Source organism: Mus caroli, chromosome 15 (genome assembly GCF_900094665.2).
Source record: "Mus caroli chromosome 15, CAROLI_EIJ_v1.1, whole genome shotgun sequence".
In the NCBI taxonomy this organism is placed as follows: Eukaryota; Metazoa; Chordata; class Mammalia; order Rodentia; family Muridae; genus Mus; species Mus caroli.
Genome location: NC_034584.1, coordinates 58043355 through 58065226, shown reverse-complemented (window position 1 = coordinate 58065226; position 21872 = coordinate 58043355). Strand labels below are relative to the sequence as shown.

The following is a 21872-nucleotide window of genomic DNA, read 5'->3' as shown; positions in this document are numbered from 1 at the left end:
AGACTACCAGCCCAGGGATGGTCCCACCCACAAGGGGCCTTTCCCCCTTGATCACTAATTGAGAAAATGCCTTACAGTTGGATCTCACTGAGGCATTTCCTCAACTGAAGCTCCTTTCTCTGTGATAACTCCAGCTGTGTCAAGTTGACACAAAAATAGCCAGTACACCTGCCTATCTGAACTTCTTTCTACCTGGCATAATAACAGACATCCAGGAGGCTCTGTTTTGTGGAGTTTGGGGAAGGAAGTTGTTTTTTTCTGGGATAGCTTTTCATAATTACTGTTTTGCCTCCTGCCACATGATTGCACACCTCCAGTGAGTCATGTACAATACCGAGTTCTGTTTGACTTGCTCCCTAGGATCCGGAAAGTATGGCAAAGACGGAAGTGTGCTGTCAAGAATGGGATCCTGACTATTTCCCATGCAACTGTAAGTGAACTCCAGGCTTTGCTTCCCTGTCCTCATGCTTTCTTCCCTAGCCGCCTCAGCTCAAGGGCAGATGAGCTGATGTAACCAGCACGAACTTTTGACAGTGCCTTCCTTAAGATTAGTATTGCTGTGATGAAACACCGTGGCCAAAAGAGTTTGATTTGCTGATGATGTCACATCACAGTTCATCATCCAAGGAAGTCAGGGCAGGAGCCTGGAGGCAGGAGCTGATGCAGAGCACATGGAGAGGGGTGCTGCTTACAGGCTTACTCTTCATGGCTTGATCAGCCTGCTTTCTCATAGAAACCGGGACCACCATGGAGAGTGGCCACACCAACAATGGGCTGGGACTTCTCCCATTGATCTTATGGAGGCATTTTCACAACTGGAGCTCCTGATTCTAGCTTGTACAAGTTGACATAAAATTAGGCAGCACGGGTTAGGTTCCTGTATTTTGTGAATTGGAGCCGTATCATTCAGGATGGTCCTTCCCAGTTACTCGGGTACTTGTCCCATGCTGGCCTACCTGACTGACATGTTCGGGGGTTGGAGAAGGAGCTTTGTTTGTTTGTTAGTTTGGTTGGTTGGTTTTGGTTTTGTTTGGTTTTGGTTTTGTTTGCCCTTTCAACCTAAGTCAGGTAGGGCTTGACTTTATAATCCTAAGGCTTTGGGGGAAAGAGAATTAGTTGTTACCTGAAAAGCCTGTGAACTATAAAGATAGTAGAGGATTTTCTTTGCTTGAAAAAGTAATATAGGAAACAAAACATTGCATGTAAAATCTTCAGTCATGTTGTTAGAGTGTATTAGTAAAGCAGGGCCTTTCTGGTTTGGCATTTTTACACTTAAAAATAATAATATTTTAAATTCTGAAGGAGGATAAAGGCTATAATGGGAGATGTATCACAGAGGAGTGAAAATTACAAAATATATACTGTCATTCAGACAAACCGACAGCCTACAGATTGGGAAAAGATCTTCACTAACCCTACATCTGACAAAGGGCTAATATCCAAAATATATAAAGAACTCAAGAAGTTAGACACCAACAATCCAAATAACCCAATTAAAAAATGGCATACAGAGCTCAACAGAATTCTCAACAGAGGACTCTCAAATGGCTGAGAAGCACCTAAAAAAGATGTTCAATGTGCTTAGTCATCAGGGAAATGCAGTTTGAAATGACTGTGAGATTCCACCTTATACCAATCAGAATGGCTAAGATCAAAAATTGCAAGTGGGAGCACCTGCTGGTGAGTCTATAGAGCAAAGGGAACACTCCTCCACTGCTGGTGGGATCGCAAACTTGTACAACTGCTCTGGAAATCAGTTTAGCAGTTTCTCAGAAGACTGGGAGTAGTTCTACCTCAAGACCCAGCTATAGTACTCCTGGTCATATACCCAAGAGGTGCACCCACTATACCACAGGCACACTTTCTCAACTATGTTCATAGCAGCTTTATTTGTAATAGCCAGAACCTGGAAACAATCTAGATGTCCCTCAACTGAAGAATGGATACCAAGAGGTTTTTTGTTTTGTTTTGTTTTGTTTTGTTTTTTAAAACCATGTACAACTTAACCCAGTGACCTCTACTTAGAGGGAAAAAAAAATGGAGTTAAAGTTCAATACTCCTGGGTTAAATGATGTTCTTGACAAGCTAAGATACTTAGTCAGCTGCAAATAGACTTCATAAAATGAGCAGTGAGTGTGCATTCCATTGCTAGTTATGGATGGGGGGGGGGGGGATGGGTAGGTGTACATTATATTACTAGTCCATTTCAGTCGAGAAGAAGTACTGCTCTTCCATAAAATCGATTTCACTCAATCATCCTGATAGCCCATGGCATCCTAAGTGTAATTTCATAGATGAAGAAAGCAAAGCACCAGGAGGGCCATGACCTGGCTCACTCTGCAGAACCTACTGTCGCACCAGGAGGGCCATGACCTGGCTCACTCTGCAGAACCTACTGTCTTTCTAAGTCTTGACACTGGACACTGGTCCTTGCCTTACTAAAGGTTCCTAGCACACTCCTTAAGAATATCACCTGCACGCCTTTAATCCCAGTACTCGGGAGGCAGAGGCAGGCAGATTTCTGAGTTCGAGGCCAGCCTAGTCTACAAAACGAGTTCCAGGACAGCCAGGGCTATACAGAGAAATCCTGTCTCAAAAAAACAAAACAAAACAAAAAAAGAATATCACATGCATCTTAAAGACTGCTCTTCTTTATGAAATTGGAGTAGTTACATCATCTCTGTCCCTTAACCCTGCAGAATTGTGTGTTTTATCTGAGGATTCCCTTCAGACAACCTTGCTAACTGCCATGACGGTTGTGACCAGCCCACCCATGAGGTACCTGAAGTCCTTCTCACCTACTTGGACAAGTTACTAGTTGCTTTGTGGCTGTCTGTAATGATTAAACTTCATTGTCAACATGACTGGATTTAGAATTGCTAGAAGACGCACCTCTGCCCTTATACCTGTAAGGGTATTCATAGAGAGGTTTAACTGAGAAAGAAATGCCCACCCTAAGCATGGGTTGCACACCCATAGAGGCAGAGGTCCCAGAATGATGGAAAAGAAGGAAATGAAGAAGTCGGGTGAGCCAGCATTCATCTCTCTGTTCATCACTGCGGTTATAATGGGACTGGCTGCCCCGCATTCCTACTGCCGTGCTTCCCTGCCACAAGGACTGTTTCTCCGTAACTCAGGAGCCAAAGGAAAACCTTCTTACCCTAAGTTCCCTTGAACGGAGTATTTATCAAAGAAACAAGGAATGTAGTCAATATGCTGTCTTGTTTCTATTTGCTTATTCAGTCTTCGTTCCACCATTCTCCATGTGTAGACCTGGACACTCCAGTTACAGAGGTAGAACGTGAGATCATTTAGACACACCCCTAATCCATCACGTGTCTACCAGAGTGTGTTTCTGACTATTTGTGAAAGGCTGATGCTGTGTACTCTAGTACCTTCTACAGGAGAGCGCTTCCTGTCATCACCAGGAGACAGTTGACAAGTTACACGATGGCTTTCCCATGCTCTATTTTGCTGCTGTAGAAAGGCTTTCTGGTAGGAGACCATATGGGTGATGAGGGCATCGTTGTGCTGTTTCCTTGGTTATTTGACCTTGAACAATTTGCTAAAGATGAAAACTCAGTTCTCTCCCCTTCTCTTTCGGTTCCCTGCCAAAAGACATTACTGTGGCCAAGCCAACTGTTTTCTGTGTATTCTAATTAACAACAAATAACACATGGGCCATACTGTTTGGTGGCTAATAGACAGTGGCATCTGTCAGATTGGCGTCTGAATCCCAGTTTGCTGTTCACTCTATGACCTTGAAAAAAGTGTTCAGCTCAAAAATCTCCTGAGGATTAAAAGAGATGGGGGTGGGGTGTGTGGCACGTGTGAGGTTAACAGCTTACAGCTGTTACTGTTGCCTCTTTGGATGGCATTACTGAAGTCTACTGACATAGAGCTTGGGTGAAGGAGAAAATGAGTCCCTTCCCTGACTCTGATCCCCTCCCATCAAGTTGTTACTGTTACCCACTGTTCTCTCTCTAGTCCAGACATTTCTGCTGGCAACTACATCACAGCCCTGCCCCCACAGAAACACACTACTGGTCACGTAGAATTTGGATGAAAATCAAAACCAGTAGTGTCCTCAGTAGACAATTGACAGGGGTTCTGCCAAGGCAAGGGACACAGACAATGCACCTACTCACGTGTGGGTGCACAGAACAACCGGAACCTCTAGAGTGTAGCCTCACTTGGCCCTCAGGACACCCTCAGGACAGGGGTTGCTGTCTTCAGTTCTCACAGGGCAGGTGGGGAGAAGCAAGAAGGCGCCACGTTTGTTTATCTTTGGAGTGCCAGCAGCTAGCACTGTGCTGGACTCAGTAAATATAGTCAGTGCTCAGTGATTGCATCTTTTTTCCTTTGTGGGACGGCCTTGTTGTATAGCCCATGCTGACCTCGGGTACATAATGCTGACTCACTTGTAAGAGCTGGGATCACATGTGTGTCTTACTGAATTTGCTTCAATGGATGTTTTTTAATTAAACTACATTTTGTGGTTTAGCCTCAGCCTATACTCCATGCAGTTTGCAGCATTCAAGCTCCTAGTTCTGCTCTTTTGTCATACATAGAGCATCCCTCGGGTGAGGCACTGTTTCTCATCATTGGATCACCGTAGTGTCAAGATGGGGAGTACTCTGAGATCTTCTAGGAAGAGGGGCGGGTGGAGGGTTTAGGAAGGTCTATTTGAATCTGAAGGTTGCCTACATAATATTTTATGTTTTTAAATGCCTTCAGCTTCCCTTATGATTAGTACGGAAACAGCTATTAAGTTGATATTCACCTTTATCTTTAGACAGCTCTGAAGTTACCTTAATATCACCCAGGAGTCTACCAGAAAAGTCAGGACTCTTGCTAAACTGGAAGGCTGAAGGTGACGTGTGTCCAGTGCTACGAGGCTCTCTGTTTGCAGCTGAGAAATATTACCAGTACGGCTTGGTGTAGAGGCATTACTTTTTGCTAGAACACAATGCAGGAGGCCCACAAAGTTCTGCTAACAACCAGAGTGCAGCACTGTGAATCCAGCTGCAACTAAGTAAGCTTGAGCCTTGCTGTGGTTGAGCTTCTTCGCCCATCTTCTCCTGTAACACTCCTGGTAGCATGCTGGATGGCAGGAAGTACTCCTTAGCTTGGTGGTTGTCATCTCTGTGAGCTGAGATGGGACTGCACTGTCCGCAGCATGGAGCTGGACCTTCTGAGAAAATCCCCTCTCTGGCACAAGATCTCTAGTGACAACTGTCTGTAGAAATTGGAGCCATTAATAGTGCCTGATTCATCAGTGGTTGTAAAGATTAAGTGGGTTCATTGATTATGAGCAATTAGGACAGAATGTGGGACAGAGCTAGCGCTCAGTACATGTCAGCTGCTGTTGTCAGTACGCCTTTATCTGCCTGATGTGTTGCTGTCTCCATGGTGTTGACTGAGTTTATCAGAATCCTTCAGTATCGCTCTCCCTTTACGTCTAGGCATACTTTACAAAGTCACTTTGAGGCTCAGTTTTTTACCCTTAGAATTTAAATTTCTACCTGGTGGGAGCTGGCAGCAGTTCTATCTATTCCCAGGACAGTTGGCTAGAGGAAGAATTGGGTGTCTATCTCTTTGTCCTTGAGCTTTCAGCATCAGTAGACAGTTCCCAAGAGCTCTTGTCTTTCAGGCCTGTCCAGAGCTCTCAAGACAACATTCTCCAGCCAGGGCTGGCTTTACCACATGCACTGGCAACACATAGAGGAAGCAAGATGCACCTGCAAGATGATTGATGCCTTCAGTGCACTGCATTTAACACCTTGCCTCTGTGGCTGGCCTTTGTGGCAATTTTTTTTTCTTAGCCTCTTGGGGACTCTCCTTTGCTTTCACGTGTGCACATTGTCCTTGGGAGGAGAGATTTGTTTTTCTTTCTTCCAACAAATCAGAAAGTAGCACTGTAAATTCCAGGAGGACAAACTTGGGCTGCTACTTGTTAAACTCTGAACAAGCTATAAAACTTTGATGAGTTATTTCATCTTTGGAAGCCTTAGTTTCTCAGGTACATAATTTCCTCATTAAAGTGTTTTGTTGATTTTTTTTTTTCCTGAGCCCAGCACTGGGGTAGGGACTAAATGCAGTGATTAAAAGGGTGGCCCCTGCACTCTTAGAGCTTAGAGTAAACCTAGGAAAGGTACTGTAGAAGAAACTAGCAGGATACTGTGATACATGGAAGGAGTTACAGAGACAAAGTTTGGAGCTGAGACAAAAGGACGAACCATCTAGAGCCTGCCATATCCAGGGTTCCATCCCATAATCAGCTTCNAAANGCTGACACCATTGCATANACTAGCAAGATTTTGCTGAAAGGACCCAGATATAGCTGTCTCTTGTGAGACTATGCCAGGGCCTAGCAAACACAGAAGTGGATGCTCACAGTCAGCTATTGGATGGATCACAGGGCCCCCAATGGAGGAGCTAGAGAAAGTACCCAAGGAGCTAAAGGGATCTGCAACCCTATAGGTGGAACAACATTATGAACTAACCAGTACCCCGGAGCTCTTGTCTCTAGCTGCATATGTATCAAAAGATGGCCTAGTCGGCCATCACTGGAAAGAGAGTCCCATTGGACTTGCAAACTTTATATGCCCCAGTACAGGGGAACGCCAGGGCCAAAAAGTGGGAGTGGGTGGGTAGGGGAGTTGGGTGGGAGGGTATGGGGGACTTTTGGGATAGCATTGGAAATGTAAATGAGGAAAATACCTAATAAAGCGTATTTAAAAACAAAAGAAAAAAAGAAAATGAAGGGACCATTACCTCCTCCTAGTCAGAGCTGAGCACACCATGCTACAGCTAAGTGAACAGCCATTTCAACATCGGAGAGCTCAGTCCAAAATCCCCAGCCTAGACACCCTGTTGAGGGAGCTTCGAGAAGCTGCTATAGAGAGTTTGCATTTTTTAAGGAAGATTCTTGGAGCATTGTCACTGTTTAAGACTCCTGGATAACGAAAAGAGACAGTCCTCAAAGTCACTGCCTGCTGCATTTTCTTGAACCTGTAGTGCTATACTTTTCTATTTCTATTGATTTCTCATCCACTTGAACGGGTACCAGCTCTCCTCCAGCACAAGGCAGTATCTTCCACCATGCTACACCTTGACATCCCTTCTCTCTCTTTTTAAAACGTATCTATTTTCTATTTATGTTTATTAGTATTTTGCCTGTGTGTGTGCTTGTATACCACATGTACCTGGAACCCATGGAGAACAAAAATGGGTTTTGGATCTCCTTGAACTGGGGTTACAGATGGTTGTGACCTGGGAACTAAACCCAGGTCCTCTGCAAAAGCAACAAGGGCTCTTAACTGCATGGCCTTCTTTCTTGTGGCAGGGGCTTGTGGCAGTTATTGAGCACATGTCAAGTATTCAGGTTCCCCTGGAGACACTAGGCATCTAATCCTGAGTGGGACTCCTGAAGGGACTAAAGGGCTGACCATCTCTGTTTCCAGGCACCAGCCTCGGAAGTACAAAGAGGTTTATTTTTTTTACCTCAGCCTGGTTAGGGTCAGGCTTATATCCAAAGTAATTAATGATATCCTCGTCTTGTTTGTGATGCAGAGCGGTTCAGCGGGACGATTGGGGTTGCAATTTCCTTTCTGAACACAATTCCTGCAGCTGTGTCCTACTGACAGAGAAGTAGAACTGTGCCAGTAACTCTGCAGCCCTGTCACAAAGGGAATCACGGGCCACAGGACCAATGAGTGGGGCCTCTTTGTTTTATGGAGGCAAAGCCTGATGGAGTTGATTGGCAGTGCTGGTCTGCATGCAGACTGATGTTCATAGCCCAGTGACTTGTCAGGCAGAGGCAGCCATGCTCCCTCTGTTTCATAGAACGGACCCAGGGCGTTCCCTAATTAAAATGTTTCTTATCAGAAACTTGACTGTGTTTGCCCTTAGATGAGTATAGTGTCAGGTGAAAAGCAGTTTTTAAGAGCAGTATATACAAGTTGAGCCAGTGCTTGTTGAAGAATAAAAAGCATGCTCCACAGAGAAATCCTGTTAAAATCAAAGTAATAGCAGAGGTTATAAAATAGTGATTAACCAGGTGACGTTCCTCCCATGCAGTGTCTCAGCTTCTCCTCTGTGAGTTTGTGTTATTTTAATGAGAGGTGAGTCAGCACAAGGCCACACCTGGGTGTTTAGGAGCACCAAGCTATAAAATCTTCAGTTCTGATAGCTGTACAGCTAGGTATGGCACCGGCACTCCTGAATGAAGTCCCTCCTGAGAGGCCCCTCAGGAGCATCAGCCCTGCCCCCCACCTGTCATCCAGGGCCTCGAGTGGAAAGCTTACTTTTGAATGTTGGCCTCTCAAGTCTCCAGCCTCTGCCGCACCCTTAACTCAAACGCTCATTCGTGGTCATCTGTGTCACTCTCAGCTTCCATCAGCCACTTGGGTGAAGCCCTGCATGGCCGCTGCTCCTTCTGCACCTGCCACTCTTCACACTCCCCAGCTCGTCTGGCCTGTTCACTCTCTGCTTTGCTAGGGACTTCACTGCAAGACATGGCTCACTTCATCTGAGTCCTCGGTATACACCTCAAGCCTCAGACCCAACACTCCTGAACAGCCAGCAGGCTCTCGGATAATCAGCTTTTCCTAGAGCTGGTGACAGCGGTGCTTTTCACGCGCACTTAAAGATGTGGAAGAAGCTTTAGTAACCACTAAATGAATGAGAAACTATTTCACCTTCTGAAGTGTCTCTTTTCATCAAGCTGAGTTAGGAATTTGGGTGGGAATCAGATACCCAGCCACTCCCTGAGGGCTGCCACTATTTCTTCCTTTCCCTGCTGGCCTGCACAGTGGTGTAGGGAAGAGTGGGGGCTCTGATCCCCTCATCCACTGGCTTACTCAGCAAGCTGGGGATGGTCGTTAGCATCTCTCTCCCTCACGTCTAGTAAAGGAAACTAAAAGCATTTCTTCGAATGTACAGGAAGTATTTACTATGTTCTTGGAAGGTAGGACTTTGATTGATATTTGAGTGCTTGCTGTATACATGACATAGTTTAGTAAGCACGAAGCACACCATTGTTTGAAAGGAAAACAGGAGACAAATAGCGATGAGAGCCATAGAGATGGGCGGCTTGTGTGAGAGGAAGGCTGCTGGTTCAGGAACCACGGCCTCTAGACACCGGAAAGAAAGGCGTGGAGGGGTTCAAGTGGGGAGGGGACAGTATATACATACTTTACTTCCTGGACTGCCCCACCACGATGCAGCCGGGCCAAGTTGTTTAGTTTTGCTCTCATTTTAATCTGTGGAAAGATTGTCGTCTTTCATCAATATACCTATAATTTAGTCTAAATGTCAAGAGTGGGTTTGAAATGTTGTAAGTTAAACCATCAGCGAGGATTACCATTATTGCTGATTTCTGTGCTTCTGCTAACGCTCTTCAGACTTGAGCAGACCATGCCCCAGCTCCGTCCCTAAGCCTTTCCTCATGTCCCTCTGTTCAGCATTGGGTATCAGCTGCTTTGTTTGCTACGCCTATTGCAGTTCAGCCTGGGGGAGAATATGTGCGGTATAGGCAAGATGTGTCCCTGTCACTTGAGGTTCGTGTTGATGCCGCAGCCTGACCGTTCTGTAGGATAAATATCACCCTAGTATTATTGCTAATGGAGTAAATGGGTATAGCCCTTATGTGAAGCTGTCCAGCAGATACTTTGAAGCCAGTGAATACTTAGCAATGAGAAGAGAGGACGCTGGCTGACTTGTCCATGTGCAGCTAATACTGAAGTCACTGGTTCTTTAAGATTTTGCATCTATTGCTGGGTGTTTCTGGTATTAAGAAGCACCTAGGAATACCAGATTTGGAATGAAGAAACTATGTTAGCTTTCTGCCATGTTTAATATGAATACTGTCAAATGTTTCTTAAACTTTCAAAACCAGATTTCTCTACTGAAGAATCCTAAACATTGGTTTAAAAGATTTTTTTTAAGAAATCCTGAAACCTCTTATTATACCTAATCAATTTAAGCTTGGGAAGTTCTTCCATATGTCTGGCTCAAATCTTACATGGTTTGAGTGCATTTTTTTTTTCATTTGTACATATGGAAAACAGCTGCCCAGGCTTCACAATGACAATGTTTATGTATGTGCTTTTAGACAGCGGTAAGGTCACGCCCACTCTTCTTCCTCTGAACTGATTGATGCCTTTATCCCATCTTAACAGTTTCCTTTTCCCACCTCTTTAATCATCTCCTGATTCCTCTAAGCATTGTACAGCCTTCTCAAATCCAGATTCCAAACAGAACATAATATTCAAAGGCTCACCATTAGACAAAGTCCCTTCCTTCCTTTCCAGTCTTCGCAGGCTGTCATGTGCTACAGTCATTCAGAGAGGAAATGGGTAACACTGTCAACCTCCAGAAAAATGAGATGGAGGATCCACAACAGATGGGGCCCAGTTTGTAAGCAGTCAGCAAGCCAAACTCAGATCTGTGTGAGAAACACTCACAGGCTCACACCTCCTGCCTCCCCTCCCGGTCTGGGTTCAGCTGATGATCCTGCAGCACAGGGACCTCCTCCTCCTCCTCCTCCCAGCTATAACTCTCAGTACTGTCTCCAGCTGTGAATCAAAGGTGGATGCAGTGACTGTGACCGCCCAGTGCCTTTGCCTCTGCTCCCCATACTCCGTGCTGTGAAGCAGCTAGTTTGGGCCTGAGGGTGTCGTTCTCTGAAGGGTTCCTCACAATGCCGAGCACACACAGGGAACAGTCTGTTTTCTAGGGCCTGCTGCTTAGGAGAGATGTAGTATGTGTTGAAACTTCTTACTCAGCTCCATTCCTGATGCTTAGACCTCAGAGTGGTTTACTGTGTATCCTCTCTGTCCCCTCCATGTCTTAAAAAGTGAAGTTCCTGAGTGGCAACTGGGTCTTTTTTGAGGTCAAGACTGTCATCTGGAGTAGGCATGCAGGTCTGACCAGAAAGTTGCACAGATTTCTGGAGCTGAAACAGCTGAGCTCAGACAGCCTTGACAGTTCTTTTCTGTAGTTGTATGTGTAAGAAGCGTGGGACCTAGGCAAGTGCAGGCAGGAGAGGAGGCTGGAATGATTGCTTGCTGCACCCCTAAGTTACTTTGTAGATGTTGGTAGGATCTATTTTAAAGGTGAGACTGAGTATTTACTAGTAAGTCATATAAGTCCCACCATGCGTTTGCTCTTGTCAGATATTAGGGCGCATTACACAGTGCCTGGCCAGTGGTAATTATCCTTAAACTTTGAGGCTAAGTGATTTTTATATTTCTATGAGTTAGTCACAAATGCCTAGGATGTCAGCAGTGAGGTAGCTCTTGCAGGGGTCATCCTGCATTAATGAGTAAAAATACAAGTCAGTGCCTTTCACGGTAAGACAGGGGCCTAGAAGTACCACTTATATGCCGGAGGATGTCCAACTGTTCTGGGTTCCATTATAGTTGGCCTCCGGCATGCCTGTGTACAGTTATGAAACATTGAGAGGGACAACCAATTTTTTTCCCTCCTTACTGAAGTCAGAATTCTACTGGGGTCTGTCACAACTACCTACTAGCTTGTATGTGAGGGCAGAAACTCAAGGTCTGGTGTTTTGTTGCAGTGAATGTGGATGTCTGTTTTCTCCCCTGCTAATATCGTCCCTTTGTCACAGAGCAGGCATTGAGTGGGGTTGCTGCATGTGTAACCTGCTTCCCTCTTACAGTCCAACAGGCAGCCTGCTAAGTTAAACCTCCTCACCTGCCAAGTGAAACCAAATGCTGAGGACAAGAAGTCTTTTGACCTGATATCACGTGAGTCCTGTTTTAAAACCAATCAGTCACTGTGGTTCTGACATCTACAGGTCTGACTATTTAAGCACCAGGAGTTTTCAGTGGGGCTTCTCATATTTAACCCCAGCTTGTTCAGGGAGACTCCTGGGAATCCTTTTGTTTGTTTGCTTCCTTGTTTGAGGCAGAATCTTACTTTGTCCCCTAAGTTAACCTTGAGCTCAAGCAACCCTGCCTCCCCTTCTCATATGGCTGGATCTGTGGGTTTGCACCATCTCCTGTCTCCCTTAGCTGTGTCCTGTGTGATGTATTTAGAATGGGAAAAGACGGATGGGAAAGCTGTTGCACACCTTTCCACAGGGGTAAGCGGATCTCGTGAGGTGAAGGTGAGCCTGAACTATGCATCAAGTTCCAAGCCAGCCAGGACTACATAGTAGGCCCTGACTCAGGAGCATTGAACTGATCTAATATCCCTTCAGACATGTTTTTTTAGTTATGTCGCCAAGTCACTTACTGATCGTAAGGATACAAACTTTGATGTGCAACCCAGACACTTTGAAGTTGTAGGACATTCCAGCTTGTACCCGTTGATTAAGAAGTACTGGTATAGATACAGGGATAGAGGTATACCACTGTTGCAACATGTCTGATTTGTCCATTACATCCTGGCAAAATCAGGCTCTTCAAGGAACAGTCCAACCCCCTTGCTTCAGTTGTTTTGAACCTCGTTGAATTGTTGTCACCACACTCCTCAGTCTGTCACTGCGTGGCACTTTGCTTTTCTCCTTGGTGAGGGAATAAGCCCAGGCACCAGCTCTCTACCTGTGTCCCACGCTCTCTGTGTCCAGCAAGTGGTGGGAGGTACTGTGTTGCTAGCCTGCACTTACTGACTTAACTCAGCAGCTGAGGGGGCTCCTAAGCTCCTTCAGGACAGTGAGACTCTGCAAGGTTGTAGAAGTCTGTGGAAGGCACTGTGGCACATGCCCAGTCCCATCCCTAGCACCTCAAAACCAAACAGATAGGATAGACCAGAGCCACTCTGTACTGCCCTGAAATACTACAATAGAAACCCAAAGCCCAGAATGGCAGACTGGCAGCCAAATGATGTGCACAGAAGCACGGGTACACAGTCCCGCCCTTGAAGTTCTCTTAGGAGGAATCATTTGTGAGGCTCTTCAGATGGAGGCTGAGTCTCCTGCAGCACCTCTGTACACTCAGAGTCCCTATAACCTCCATGACTACTCTGATCACTGATGGCATTTACTTCATGATTTGGCTATGAATAGGCATCACTTATATTGAGTGCTGAAATCTGCCAGATCTATGTTGTGCAGTATTGCTAATTTCACAAAAGGTCGTCAGTTTCCCATTTTACAAAGGAAAAAGCTGGGTGAGTTGGGCCAGCCGAGCCAGCAGTAAGGTGGGTACTGCTATACTTGGTTGGGTATAGGTTCTCTAAAGTATACAGTGTCTCAAAGGGAACTGAGTGGGAGTGCCTGTCTGGAGCAGTCACATGTTCTGTGTCGTGCCAGCTAAATATGTTGAAGCGCTTGTACAGTCCTGGACTTTTTAAATGAGCTTCCCTTGTGAACATCCTGTCCACTGTATCGATGTTAGACCTTTTTGGAAGGCAGAAGTTAAACCTGCCTTCCACAGAGCTGGATTCAGCTGGAGAGCAGCCAACTCAGGCCAAGAGTGCTGCTTCCCCGAGGCAGTTGGAATCCCAGAGGGAATGGCAATCCTTTCTGGACAGGAGGTACTGACTTCTGCCTGTTTGCCTCTGAAACTCCTCTGGGTCAGCTAGGACCTGGCTTTTTCTCAGTGGCCTTTCAAAGAGGCATATCATCCACAGGTGATGGTGCCTGCCTGCAGTCACAGCCAAAGTGAGGCTGAGTTTAGAGCTAGTGCAAGACCAGCTTGTACTATATGTAGCAAAACTGTCTCAAGCAAACAAAGGAAAATGCCTACTGTCTGCATGGAATGTGCAATTCTTTATTTTAGTCCTTTGTCCTCAAGGAAAATAATAAAGTGAATTGTTACACTGTTGATACCTAGTGGAGTAAAAAAAATAATATGATTTTGTGTTTTTTGCAGAGACTTTAAAACTGCATTATTCTCCTTTCTGAGATGTTGTATTTTGTGTTTTAGATAATCGAACATATCACTTTCAAGCAGAAGATGAGCAGGATTATATAGCGTAAGTACTTTCAAAATGGCGGTGCAGTGGTTTGAAATTAAAGCATTATTAACTACTCTGGTGGCTTGTCACTTTCCTGTCTCTGGGCTTTCACACTTGGCTCTTCTCTCCATCTGTCCTGACCACCTGAGATATTCAGCCCTAGCCTCAGTACTACTAGAATTGTTGCCCCCTTGTCTCTGCCTGTAGCTTCTTCCCACAGCTCCATGTTTATCTGGTCTATATCCATGCATTTAGAGACCCTAAGCTCTCTGAGAACAATCACTGAGCCTTGCTTACCTTATAATTGTGCATCCTTGTATTTAGGTGTCTTGCTTGGTGTTTGGTCACAATTTTAAGTCATTTGAGATGTCCACAGGTGCTGCCTGAGATGCTTGGCTGTTCTTGGGAGAGAAGCAGACGAAGCTGGCTCTAAGGGAGACCCTGGCTGTGACCTCTTGCTGGACAAGCATGATGTAGTCAGAGGGAACCATGTGCAGTGGGAAGAGCTAGGTTGGGCATCACATACCATAGGGACTGCAGCCTGAAGTCAGGTCATTCCTTTCTCCCTCCGGTGGCCTAGAGTTCAAACAGCAGCTTATTGCATCCTCAGCTGTTTCAATAGGTGAAAAGACAGTCAGTTAAGTCATTTTTGAAGGGCTTACATTTATCTTTCTCACAAGAAATTTAGACCAAGTTTCATGAACGACCAAAATTCAATGCCCATCAAAAATTCCTTCCTTAATTCCATGGAGCCCCAAATTCTGTTCAGACCTGTTTGCCTCACTCACTTCTCCTCCCACTCCTGTTTCCCTGAGTACTTATACTCTGCCTGATCTCAGACTCTGATAGGAACTCTGAAAGAGAACAAGAAATGGACCACAAGTAAGTCAAGATGGGACAGCAGAGGAGCTAGGGAAGGCCAGTGAGCGGCCAAGAATTAGAGGAAGCAGTGAGAAGCAGACAGAGACAGAACACAGGACTTGATGTTGGCTCTCAGCTCAGGGACAGAGCAGAGACCCATGTGCTGGGGCACCCGACTTGGATTCTTAGGGACTGCCCAGAGATGGCTTTCTCCAGAACAGTAACCCTGGCCTGAGCTGAAGAAGCTGATAAAGTGTTCTCTGCCTTCCCAGTGGAGGGAGCCTTGAGCTGGGTGACTGGAGTAACTGGGAACAAGAAATGAGGAAGCCAGGAAAGCTATTCCCCCACCCCACTCAGCATGTAGAGAGCTAATTCTTACGGGCATCACATTATGCTGAGTGTATCTTGTGTCTTGTTAATGCTGAGCAAGCGCACGGGAAATTCAGTGCCCAAGTCACAGTCTTAGGAATCTACTTAGCATTTCAACTACCTTGAAATACCACTTCCATTTTCCTAAGTTCTCTCTTCCTCGGTCCTCCAAGAAGTAAGTGGGAGACAAATGAGAAATGTGGGTGAAGCCAGGAAGGAACCCACTTGATCTCATTCTCTTCTGTCTCAAGCAGAAGCCTTGCAAAACTTAGAGCACACAAAGGGTTCATCCAGGTCTGGGAGGTGCAGGTTTTCTGCCCGTGGAGTGTGACTTTCACAGTAACAGGCTCCCTTCAGCCGCTCCTCGAACTCTGGCAGGGCCGAGGAGCTTCACTTCCCCTCTTCATTACCTCCAGCTTTACATAGCAACACCGGCTTTCCTTCCTCGTGGAAAACCGTCCTGTGAAATGAAAGCTGTCTCCTCACCAAGGAAGGGGCAGGTATCATCAGTTGCACATTTGAAGTCTAGAGCCCTGGATCTAGTCTCAGTGGCTCTGTTTCTTCTGACAGATGATCTGGCTTCCATTTAAGACATCTTGCGGGGGGCGGTATGGGGGACTTTTGGGATAGCATTGGAAATGTAATTGAGGAAAATATGTAATAAAAAATATTAAAAATTTAAAAAAAAAAAAGACATCTTGCAGTGGGATGGGATTGCCGCTCATTTGGTAGAGTGCTGACGTAGCATTCACAAAGCCCAGTGTTCAACCCCCAGGATGGTGTAAGCACTGGAGGAAGGGGGGGGGGCGAGCAGGAGAATCAGAAGTTCAAAGTCATCCTTGGCTACCCAGTGAGTTTGAGATCAGCCTAGGGCACATGAAACCTTGTCTCGAAATCAAATTAATATACATTCAAGGTCACTATATTCTCAGCCCTTGTGAGATGTAACTATTCCATTCTATTCTACCAGATTTGAATTAATTTCTTTTGAGAATGAATTAATTGTCCTTAAGATATACATTCCCTGCTTATTATGATAAACTTAAAAAAAAAAATCATGAGCCTATGGAAAAGCCTTGAGCCCCTGGCATAATGGCGGGTGCCCTGAAAATGTAGACTGTGCTGTTGTAAGTCAGTCCAACTCAAGACCTTGGGTAAGTCACGGAAATTTTCTGACACCTAGCCTTAAAGGTGTTGTAACCCCCAAGGTAGAGGCTCTTGGAGGATTCTGTTTTTAAAACTCTTATGAATCAAGTACCTAAGAGGTGCTGATACACATTAGGTATCCAAATGTCAAAGGGCCTGACACAAAAACAGAAAGCATAACCGAGCCTGCACGCACTGTGAGTTCTAGTAAGGGTTCATGATGAAGTGCCGCCTTGCTGAAACAAGTTGTGTGAATTGTGCTAGAGAACTGGTTCTTCGGTTAAGAGTACATGCTGCTCTTCCTGAAGACTACAGTGGCTCAAATGGTGGCTCAAAGCCACCTGGAACTCCAGGTTCAGGGGTTCTGACATCTCCAGCCTAGGGTATCTGTACACACATATATACACATGCACACATGTGTGTCTGAAGAGAGGGACAGTGTACTCACATTTTTTTTTAAAAAAGTGATCTCTAGTTTCTAACTTGAGACTAAGTTAGAACAGTAAACAGAACAAACACTAACATTTTAAAGTGTATTGGATGTCCCACTCACTCCTAGACTTGCTTCCCAAGTGTTCCATATTCTCTCTCTCTCTCTCTCTCTCTCTCTCTCTCTCTCTCTCTCTCTCTCTCTCAGATATTTTTTTATCTGCATTTCAAATGCTATCCCCTTCTCTGGTTCCCCCTCTGAAAACACCCTCCCTCATCCACTCCCCCTCCCCCTGCTCATTAACCCACCCACTCCCGCTTTCTGGCCCTAGCATTCCCCCACACTGGGGCATAGAGCCTTCATAGGACAAAGGGCCTCTCCTTCCATTGATGTCTGACTAGGCCATCCTCTGCTGCATATGCAGCTGGAGTCATGAGTCCCACCATGTGTGCTCTTTGGTGGTTTAGATACAATTCACAAATCACATGAAACTCAAGAAGAAGAAAGATCATAGTGTGGATACTTCTATCCATCTTAGAAGGGAGGAACAAAACACCCATGGAAGGAGTTACAGAGACAAAGTTGTGAAGTAGAAACTAAAGAAATGACCATCCAGAGACTGACTCTCCTGGGGATCCATCACATTTACAATCACCAAACCCAGACACTGTTGTGGATGCCAACAAGTGCTTGCTGACAGGAGCCTGATATATCTGTCTCCTGAAAGGCTCTGCCAGTGCCTCACACATACAGAGGCAGATGCTCACAGCCATCCATTGGACTGAGCATAGGATCCCCAATGAAGGAGCTAGAGAAAGAACCCAGGGAGCTGAAGGGGTTTACAGTCCCATAGGAGGAACAACAGTATGAACTAGCCAGTGCCCCAGAGCTCCCAGGGACTAAACCACCAACCAAAGAGTGTTCCATTTTCTGTGTGGTCACAGAAATAAATTGCTGGGGTTCTTTCTCAAAATAAACTGAAGGTGAGCGCCACCTAGAGTCAAGTCTGTGCCTGGCAAGCACATCACCCACAGCCTGGTTTGGCTTTTAATTCTCTTGCTGCTGCATTTAACTACATAGGTTTTCTGGGTAGTACTTTGCTTCATATTCTGCCATCCAATATTTCATCCAACGAACAGGCTCAGGCCTGAACCTCTGTGTTATTAAAAGAGCAAATGTAGCTGTCTGTTCTCATTGTAAAAAAGCAATGATTTGGCTATGGATTTGTTGGTTTTTATGTTTTGTTTTTGGAAAGTAAATTTGGGGCTTTTCTCTCATTAGTGAAAATAATACAAGCTTATTTTATCTTTGGGAAATTGCATGTACCCCCCTCCTATGAGTTTTCTCCATAAAGGGGGAAAAACATTCAAAAGACAAGCACATTTTGGTTAAAATTCCTTTTAATTTTTTCCCCAAAAACATAAATGCATAATTGATACATATATTTAAATTTGATATTATTTAAAACATTTTTCACCTCTATTTCACAAGATATAGTCTGAACATTTCTCCTATGCCATCAAACACAATTCTCTAATGAAGCCAGCTAGATGGTTCCGTGGCCGAGGTACCTGCCACCAAGCCTGACAACCTGTGTTAGTCTTCTAGGACCGACATGTTGGAAGGTACAAGTTGTCCTCTGACTTCCTCCATACATGTGCCATAGCATGCATGACCACATACATTAAAACACAAACACACACAAACCATTTGAATTGGTATATTTTATGCTTATTGGACTTTCAGGTTTTACATATACCTTGGAAACAAAGGATTTGTTCAGTGCATACTATGTCTCAGTATAGTCATACCCACTGCTGTGATACTACTCTCACCATTACTGACAAAATACTCCATAGAAACTATGTAGAGACTTACTTCACTTCCTGGATCAGAGGAAGAATCAGTTATAGCAGAAAAGACATGATGACCAAGAATCTGTTTGTGGTAGCGGGAACTGGTTACATCTTACAGATCAAAGGGGAAAGAAAGGCAGGGAGGAAGAGAGGAGAGAGGGAGGGAAGAAAAGAGGTGCCACCTTCAAGGCCTGACCCCAGTGACCCACTTGTGGCCAAGTCTGGTTCCCAATGCTTCCCCCACCTTCCACAACAACAGTGCCATCTAGAAGCAAATGCTCAAATGTGAGCCCATAGAGGCTTTTCATATTTAACACAGCTGCATTTTAGTGTCATACTTCCAAGTTACACTCCCCTTTAACAAGCATAAACTTTATGGCTGCTATTAATATACCCTTCCTCTTCACTGTTGAATGTCCTTGCAGCTATAGACTGCCAGAAAGTGGATGCCTTCTATTGAACACATTCCACCTGTCACTGCTTCTTATCATCCGTATATGCTCATTCTGTAAATGAATCCTCTTCACTCCAGCATCCCCTTCATTCTGCTCACATAGGAACGGAAGCACCTGTATATTCACACAGGGTATCAGTCACCATGTCCTCTGTCCTCCACCCCAGCCATCTCTCTGTGTGTCATCCACTTCAGCCATCCCTCACTTGTCACTTCTCACTATTTTATTTTATTTCCATTTTATTTGCTTTTAATTGTTTTATGGGCTAATGATTGAACCCAGGATGTCATATGTGCTCAAACAACCCTAACCATCTCTTATCTCCAATTTACCTCTTCATTTTTCCTCACTTTATTGCCATTTTGGGGAGAGCACTTAAGAAAAGAGAGGGCTTTTGAAAGTTCCTATTGAAGATATGTTTCCAGTGGAGAAAGACAATGGTGGCTGTGCCCTTATGAAGGCTACCTTCCTCTGGTATCTTGACCACAGGTGGATATCAGTACTGACGAATAGCAAAGAAGAGGCCCTAACCATGGCCTTCCGTGGTGAGCAGAGCACAGGGGAGAATAGCCTGGAGGACCTTACCAAAGCCATCATCGAGGATGTACAGCGGCTCCCTGGGAATGACATCTGCTGTGACTGCGGCTCATCAGGTAGCCGTCCTGGGCACACTGGCCTGTCGAGCCTCTTCCCTGTGTAGTCATCACTGGGGTGGTTGCTTGAGTTCCTTGGAGTTTGGGAGCCAACTTAGACACACACAGCATGATCTCTGAGCATGAAGATAACCCTCACTGGGCTGCTCTTCCCTACTCTGTTTCCTCTACCTGGGTAAGTCCCAGGCTGTTCTACCTGACACACAGTGCCTCTCCCGTGAGTGTGCCCCCTGATCGCTAAGGGGATGAGGACACCAGGGTGCTCATGAAGTAAGTGTGACTCTGCCACACCCAGCTAGAGCAATGTTCATTCAGTTCACTCTTCCTAGGTGTTCTGCTTTTTCTACCACTGACCTCACAGTGTATGGATCCACAAGATAGCAACATCCTCCTCTTACAGATGGGGATAAAAGGGCTTTGCTTAAGATTGAAATGCACACCAGCTACTTCTGAAGATTGAACCAGAAGGATGGGTTAGAGCTACTCGTATTCTGAATGTACACAAAGGCTGTGGGATTCAGTGCTTCTCAGGCATTCAACACCGTCCGTGCCTGGGGCTAGAAGGGAACCCAGCCTGGCCCAAGGCCTGAGACTATTCTATAGGTTCTCTAGGGAGAGGATTGAAGCAAATTGTTCTAAGGACAAAGGGCTTGACTTTGATTTTTAGTTAAGTGGTAAAGGGATCCAAGAGCCCCTGCACTAAAGCACAAGCTTGGGATTCCTGCCTCAGCCCTTCCCTAGAACTGATTCTTAGCAAGGTTGACTGCTGGGTGAGGCCCCTCTGTAGCCTGTAATCTGAATGACATATCTTGTTTCATCCAATCTTTTCCACAGAACCCACGTGGCTTTCAACCAACTTGGGAATTTTGACCTGTATAGAATGTTCCGGAATCCATAGGGAAATGGGGGTTCACATTTCTCGCATTCAGTCTTTGGAGCTAGACAAATTAGGGACTTCCGAACTCTTGGTAAGTCCTGCCCTGTGCTTTAGAAGAAAGGTTTATTGTCTCCTCCGTATTTAATGTCTTACTCTTGAGGGATATGTTTGTTTTTCATATTTGCAAATAATTGTAAAATTTAACGGATTTGCCTGAACATGTAGATGTTAACCTTTGTGATAAACAATGATTAGTGCTTATTTCTGTTTCCTGTTTAAGGAAAAAGTGAACTACAATGGAACTAGCTCATCCCTATGAAAAGGGCTTCTTCCAACCCACTTTTTTCATTAGGAATTAGTTTTCCTACAGCTCACTACAATGGTAATTAAAGCAAGCGTGCAGAATACCTAGTGGTTCATATTGTTAAAACTAATGACTGAAAAGCTTTTCCCAATTTAACCTTGCTGCCTGGATATTTGTAAAAGTACTTGTTAGCTAGTATCACAAAACCAGTAAGCCATAGCTTAACTTACATAGTTACTAAGGGAATAAACTGCTTGATGATTTGAAAAACATGAAAGATTTGAATACGTAAATGTGTTTTTCTTTCTGCCTTTCCATCAAATTTGAAACCTTGACAGAGTTCCTCATGATACACTGAAAACAGCAGTGAAAGGCCCAGTTGGCTTCCCATAATGCCTCTGGCCGTGGGTCCTTGTCTTGGATAAATTTAGCCCTAGTGCGCTGTGAGAGACTTTGCAGTAAGAGTGAAACCTGCTTAAGAGAAACCAAGTTGAGAGGAAAGTGTCTCTTGAGGATATGAATGAACTGGAGTTGAGCAGCAGCCTTATCTGCACCAGACCCCCAAACAGGCAAGGCAGGTTGTCAGTCAGCTGTGGCTCCTACCCTGAGCAGCCACTGTGTGACAGTGTCTTGTGTCATAGGAGCCTGTGCACTTAGGAAGTGTAAAGTTGGGCTTGCCATTTCGCTTGGGTTACAGAGCAAAGTCTCAGATGTAAAGAGCATTGGAGCACATTCTCCTTCGGTACCAACTTGGTATCGTGGCAGGTCCGCTACTTATAAATGTGAAATCTGAGTCTCAGTGCCAGAAATGAGGAAGTCCAAATAGTAAACACTCGTGGTACAATAAACCCAAGACTTTTTACCCAAAGGCCTGTGTGCATGAACGTGAGAAGCACGCAGACACAGACGACAATAGGCCCTTCTGAAGGACACAGATTTTAACAGTCCTGAGACCAGAAGCAAAATAGTTTGTGGCTAGTCCTCTGTTACTC

At 45.1% G+C, this 21872-nt stretch overlaps 1 protein-coding gene across 11 annotated transcripts in view; it reads left to right on the top strand.

Annotated features, from left to right (window-relative positions):
- Positions 1-21872, top strand: part of Asap1 (ArfGAP with SH3 domain, ankyrin repeat and PH domain 1) — a 289301-nt gene that overhangs the window by 227559 nt on the left and 39870 nt on the right. For all 11 annotated transcript variants that reach the window (XM_029469564.1, XM_021182730.2, XM_029469563.1 and 8 more), the window contains 5 exons: positions 361-430; positions 11687-11774; positions 13899-13947; positions 19536-19699; positions 20534-20667. In XM_029469564.1, coding sequence (XP_029325424.1) covers positions 361-430; positions 11687-11774; positions 13899-13947; positions 19536-19699; positions 20534-20667 — 505 coding nt within the window. The remainder of the gene's footprint in view (positions 1-360; positions 431-11686; positions 11775-13898; positions 13948-19535; positions 19700-20533; positions 20668-21872) is intronic.